Source organism: Helianthus annuus, chromosome 17, assembly GCF_002127325.2.
Source record: "Helianthus annuus cultivar XRQ/B chromosome 17, HanXRQr2.0-SUNRISE, whole genome shotgun sequence".
NCBI lineage: Eukaryota > Viridiplantae > Streptophyta > Magnoliopsida > Asterales > Asteraceae > Helianthus > Helianthus annuus.
The window spans coordinates 171,416,626-171,422,625 of record NC_035449.2 but is presented as its reverse complement, the minus strand read 5'-3'; the positions used below and the strand labels follow the sequence as shown (position 1 = coordinate 171,422,625).

Below are 6,000 nucleotides of genomic sequence, written 5' to 3'. Positions count from 1 at the left end.
ATGAGTTTGTTTGGAAATTAGGGTTAAATTGATGTTAAAGAGATGATATAACAAGTCTCTGTCCACGTATGCTTCCAAGTCATCATCTGCATGCCACATAGGCTTAAAAAAACTAACTCAGTTAGTGTTTTTTTAACGAAGGGGTGATAGTGACACCAAGTTGTCGAGTAGAGGGTGGTGGGAGCCAATTTGAAAGTTGGGCGTGGTATTGGCTAATTTTGCATAGTTTAAGGTGATACAGTCCATTTCCCCTTATTTTTTTCCAAATCTTCTAACACCACCCTCTTAAGACCCTACCAATAGCTTAGGTACAATTCATTGATTGATGGCGTTATATCCTAAATTTTAGGATAACAAAACCCATAATATGACTTTCCAAAGAACTGATAGCATCCAACTGGAAAGAAAAAAGTGTCCCAGTATTTGAATTTTATGCCAGCCTTTTTTAGATCATTGGGTACATGAGTTAATTTGTTGTTTCAATAGTGAGTACCAAAGCATTTACGTTTGCTACAGTACTAGTACGTATGCTCTACTGAGAGCAATATATAAGTGCAATCACCAACCCTTCTTTAATGCCTTTAAACTACACTTCTGTTACTTCACATTGCTTTCATAAATATTTTGACCATATATATATATAAACTTTATATATATAAAGTGTGTTTGCTGTTCAAAAAAAAAAAAAAAAAAAAAAACTTTGACCATAGTCAACACAAGTCAACAACAGTCATAATCTCATAAATTCATCATTTTATCCAAAACTTCTGATAATCCATGTAAACATGGTGCAGAACATCATATATCGTAGCGGCTAATTATCAAAAATATCCCCCTACAAACAATAAATAAAAGTTTATATGAAATAGACAAAGATCAATGCAGTTGGTAACTAGACTCTTGGCTGGAGTTGACCCTCATTGGCTAGCTTGAAAAGGTGGGCTTGGGCCGCTGCCGCCCGATTCGAGACTAGTGCAGCCACGAAACTTTCTACCACATCGTTGGTTGCGAACGGGAAGTTCGGGTTTACCATAGAGTTGAGTAAAGAAGCGGTTCCTTCACGGTAAAGTGCACCAATGCCATCGGTTCTGGTGTTTGAAAGTGCGTTCTGAAAGCTCATGTCTGAGCCGAACCCGGGAATGCTGCCTAGCCCCAAGAGTGGGCCGAATGTGCTACGCCACCAGTTGCATAGATCTGGGATCAAGTTTGGGTGTGTCCTCCAGAAACTGTATGTGTAATGATTCATAATATAGGATATGGTTAGAGTTTGCACTTTCAGGTGTAAAATTAATAAATTTTGTCCCTTTTAAGTACCAATATTGTTTTAAATTTTGGCTTGTGATATCATTTAAATTTTATAAAAAATTACCTACTTAAATGTGTAGAAATTGTATTTTTTCAGGGACCTCATACAGGCCGAGACAGACATGGATATTTCACCAATGATTTTTTTTTTTTTTTTTTTTTTTTTTTTTTTTTTTGTGTGTGTGTGTTTTCAAAATGAAGAGGTATGATCCCAAATCACTAGTAGTCCGAACTGCTTTCGTTTGAAGTTTGAACCGACACCAAAAACCGAATTGAGGTGGTCGGTGGAATTTCAACTTTTTTTAATACTTTTTTTTTTTTTTTCCAAAATATCATTAAACCATTAATTTACTATTATAAACTCTATTTTTTTTCTTTTGACCTCAAAACTCAAAAAAAACTAGTATATTTATATTTTATCTCAAAAATCGTTATATATTTATATTTCAATTTTTTTAATAACGTATCGCTTCATAGTGTGCTAAATCTGGTCCGACCAGTAAACCAATAACGCGCTTGGTTCACTGACCTCTCCATTTACATAAATCTTGCCTTTTTCGTATATTTAAACCAGATTATAGACCCGCGTATAACAGAAGTTTGTACACTATAAACGATATAATGATCGACTTACTCGCATGTGCCACCAAAGAATGGTATATTTGGGAAAAACGGAGGTGATCGGAACACGTCACCAGGCGGAGGAGGGGTAGACCGTGGGGTGGTGGGTGATCTGGGGTGAGACGGTGGAGTGGTGCGCTTGGGGTGTGGCGGTGGAGTGGTGTGCTTGGGGTGTGGCGGTGGGGTGATGTAGTAAGGAGTGGTGGACGGAGAGTCAGTAGGAGGAGTGGACGGTGGGGTGGTTGTAGAAGGTGGAGGATAATAATATCCAGAGGGTGGTGGGGTGGTTGTAGAAGGTGGAGGGTAGTAGTGGTATCCAGATTGTGGTGGTTGGGAACGGTTGTGATGCTCACTTGGCGAGGGTGCTGCTACGGGTCTAACAAGAGTAGAATTTGACGGATCTTTGCAACCGGTTGGTGATGGAGGAGTGCCACTAGGGGAATTTCCTCCGCTGGGAGGTGGTGGATTGGGGTCACCATAGGCACTAGATGATGGTGGTGGTGTTGATGGTGGTGGTGGTGGTGGTGATGGTGATGGTGATGATGGTGGTGATGGTGGTGGTGTTGATGGTGATGGTGGTGATGGTGATGGTGATAATGGTGGTGGTGATGGTGATGGTGGTGGTGGTGTTCCACAGTTAGTTGGTGGTTTGTCTTCATGGTGGTGGTGGTGAGGTGGTGTATGATCAACCGGTGGTGTGTTGCCGCCGCCTGACGGTGGGTTGTTTGATTGATCCGGCGGTGGATTTTGGTATGAAACTGCAAACAAACGACCGTAAATCAATAATAAAAAAATAACAAGGTATAAGTGGGCGTTTGGTTCGTGGAATGTGTAGGAATTGGAATTAGGAAGTTTTTCTTTGTAAAATTGATCTTGGTTGGGGGTGGGAGGAATTTGAAATCCTTCACTCTAATGAAATTTGTGACTATTTCAACATTCCATTCCATTCCTTCATTAGAGTGAAGGATTTCTAAGGAATGTTGAAATAGTCACAAATTTCATTAGAGTGAAGGATTTCAAATTCCTCTCTCCCTCAACCAAGATCAATTTTACAAAGAAAAACTTCCTAATTCCATTCCATTCCATTCCACGAACCAAACGCCCCCTAAGTGTATTTAGAAGTAGGATACTCTACTATTAAAAAAACACACAAATTTTACAAGATTTATGACATAATATTTTATAAACTTTTACCTGGGGGAGGATTATCTGCATGAGCTGGCGGTGGATTTGAAACTGCAAACAGACGTTACAAAAATAAAAAATAATAAATAAAAAAACCATAAATTAAAGAATCATAAAAAACGTATATCAGATTTTACAAACAAATAAACACACGTTCACACACACACACACCTGCTACGGGTGAATCATTTACATGAGCTGGTGGTGGATTTTGGTAAGAAACTGCAAACAAACAAAAATAAATCAGGTATTAGAAAAATGCCAAATTAAGGTCTTACCAAAAAAAAAAAAAAAAAAAAAAAAAAAAAAAAAAAAAGCCAAAACAAAATCATCACTAAAAATTTGTGAACTTTTTGGTTTAGTTTTGCCATGTGAACATATTCAAAAATGTTCACTTGCCACGTTAATATCACTAGAAACAAAATCCAAAAACCTCTTAGAAACACTTATATTTTTGCTAAAATACGAAAGAAAAAAGAATTTTAATTTTACTAGACTCATCAGTCAAAATCTTTAAACTTTTACGTACCAACTGGTGGATCATTTGCATGAGCAGGCGGTGGATTTTGATAAGAAACTGCAAACAAATTCCACAAATCAATAATATAGCAAAAGGGTACATTAAAACGTTACAGAAACCACTTTCATAAAATTCATCACACAAAATCTCTAAACTTTCTAAACTTTTAACCGAGCAACTTTACCGAATTGAACCTTTACCGTCTCGGTGAGAGGGAGGGAAAGGGGAGAGAGATGGATGTGTGGTGGGGTCCATTCCTTCTCAACTAATCACACATTTTTTCTTTTTTCTTAAATAGTTTACCTAAACCCCATTAGGTAAACCACCACCAACGTTTTTGAGTATTAGGTAAATAATTTAGGTGAATTGACGTGACATTGTCTGATTGGGTGAATGAGGAGTTTACCTATTCCAAATAGGTAACCACTCTCTTCACCCTAAGAAACTACGTTACAAACAAATCCCATAAATCAAGAATCAACGAAAGGATGCATAACATTCTATAAAAAAATCACAAAGAATAAAATATCATCATTCAGAAGTTAAAATTTATACCAATGGGAGGAGGAGAAGCATCTGCGTATGGAGTATAGTAAAAGTAGATGTTTTTCTCATCTTGAAAGCTTGAAGAAGCAACACAGAAACCAGCAGCAAATACCCATAAAAGAAAACAAGTTTGTAGGTTTTTGGTTGTCCCCATTTTTGAGTCAAGAAATGGTGTGGGGAATGGTTATGATTTAAGTCATATATATAGCAAAAAAGAAAGATGGAGGTATGGTAATATAGTAAATTAAAGCAAATGAGGTATGTGGTTGTTGATTCTTTGTTGCCTGCATTTAAGATGCTATTGATTGCTCACTATATACTTCTCACAAGTTTAACCAAAGGTTTTGACATTGTTTCAATTATTAATACAACAAAAATATGTGTACATATCTATACATTTAATCTTCAATTTTTATTAATTAGGATTGACTTCTTTTCTCATAAGCTTCAAATTTAGAGGTTTTTAGAACTTAGAGTTGACTTTTGTTACTCAATATCTTCAATTATATTAACTAGTTTTTGCCATCCGCGCTTTGCGGCGGAAAAGCGTCGCATGTCACCGATCTAGTGCACCGTGTTTTTGGTTCATGATGACATCAATACGGTACTCGCAGCTAGTATAGCAAACGAAAGAGAAACGCAAAAAATAAAGTCGTGATGTATCAAAACGATGTTGTCACATTGTTTACGTGTATTGAAACATATAGAAATGAATATCAATTTGGTTTCGTAGTGCCAACTCCGGTAAAAAGCCAAAATAAAAAGTTCATTTTATAACTCAAATCGAAAGACCATTTTATACGAATATAAAACTTCACATCCAATTGTTAACAAAGTTTATTAAATCTTGGGCTTACAATGTTAGACCACACCAAGTGCAGTATATCAATTACAAAACACCACAAACATTACTGACCCATACTTGAAACATCCATCCTACACCATTAGGACCATGAGACATTTAATTCCTTTTGCTCAACTCCTGACCCAAGTGTCTAATCCGTTCTTTCGCCCCTTCCAGATTAGGTTCCTTCTGTTTGATTACCAAGTTATTTTGTCACCTTAATATGACCCAAATAGCTACCTGCATGATTGAATGAAGGAGCTACTTCCATTTTTATGTTCCCCTGTACTGTAAGTGTGTCTTAAAGAGACCATTTAGGCTGATAAAAAAATTCCTTTGGCACCTGCTTCGTGAAGCCACAAAATCCCAAATCGCTGTAGTTTTGTTTACATTATGTTGAGATCTTTAAAAATTTTCATTATACTCAACCTATAACTAAGTTGTACCAATTGCATGGACATAACACTTCTACTCAAACTTGCTGCACCAATTGCATACACTTCACAGCAAGTAGGAATCAGGCTTGTAAATTTAACAAGTATAAAAACAAATAGGGTAGCTAGGATTCGGACCCAGGTCCATTGGCTTACAATGAAGCATGGTTTCCACTACACCAAGTGACAACTTTATGGAAAAACTATTCCTATATGTTTATATACTAATGCCGTAATTGATAAAAAAAAAAAAAAAAAAAGAATTCAGTGGTTGGCAACCGTCAAATTTCTAAGTAAAACTTGAACATTTTTCCTTTTCTTACAGAAATCAACACAACTCAAGTAACTAACTAATACCTTCAACTCAAATGATTTTAAATTAGGTGCCAGCTGCTCAGCATTTATCCCCTCATGTGCAAGTAACCTGCATATAAGTAAACAAATTACACATTATGGTAAAGTTCACTATTACACAAAGTCAAATTTTCCTCAATTTTTAAAAGCAAACACCTAATGGCCATGATCTTTTGTTCCTATCTAAAGAT

The 6,000-nt window shown here is 36.5% G+C and overlaps 1 protein-coding gene and 1 long non-coding RNA gene across 4 annotated transcripts in view; both read right to left on the bottom strand.

Moving 5' to 3' along the window:
- Window positions 1–719: 719 nt before the first annotated feature.
- Window positions 720–4,369, bottom strand: LOC110925821 (protodermal factor 1). Its single transcript, XM_022169649.2, has 6 exons — window positions 4,187–4,369; window positions 3,641–3,688; window positions 3,283–3,333; window positions 3,121–3,162; window positions 1,940–2,684; window positions 720–1,226 (listed from the first exon to the last, which is right to left on the bottom strand). The coding sequence occupies exons 1-6, from the start codon at window positions 4,329–4,331 to the stop codon at window positions 893–895; spliced, it is 1,365 nt and encodes a 454-aa protein (XP_022025341.1). The 5' UTR covers window positions 4,332–4,369; the 3' UTR covers window positions 720–892.
- Window positions 4,370–5,007: 638 nt separating this feature from the next.
- LOC110920881 overlaps window positions 5,008–6,000 on the bottom strand; it is a 67,565-nt gene continuing 66,572 nt past the window's right edge. For 2 of the 3 annotated variants that reach the window (XR_002581954.2, XR_002581956.2), the window contains exon 3: window positions 5,008–5,879. This is a non-coding gene — a long non-coding RNA (uncharacterized LOC110920881). The remainder of the gene's footprint in view (window positions 5,880–6,000) is intronic. The other variant, XR_004886012.1, reaches the window with a different exon arrangement.

Coding starts and splice junctions, on each gene's coding strand:
- LOC110925821 (XM_022169649.2), bottom strand. CDS start 4,331: ATGGGGACAACCAAAAACCTACAAACTTGTTTTCTTTTATGGGTATTT. Junction 3,334..3,640: donor TGCAAATGATCCACCAGTTG/GTACGTAAAAGT, acceptor GTTTGTTTGCAG/TTTCTTACCAAAATCCACCA. Junction 1,227..1,939: donor TTCTTTGGTGGCACATGCGA/GTAAGTCGATCA, acceptor TTACACATACAG/TTTCTGGAGGACACACCCAA.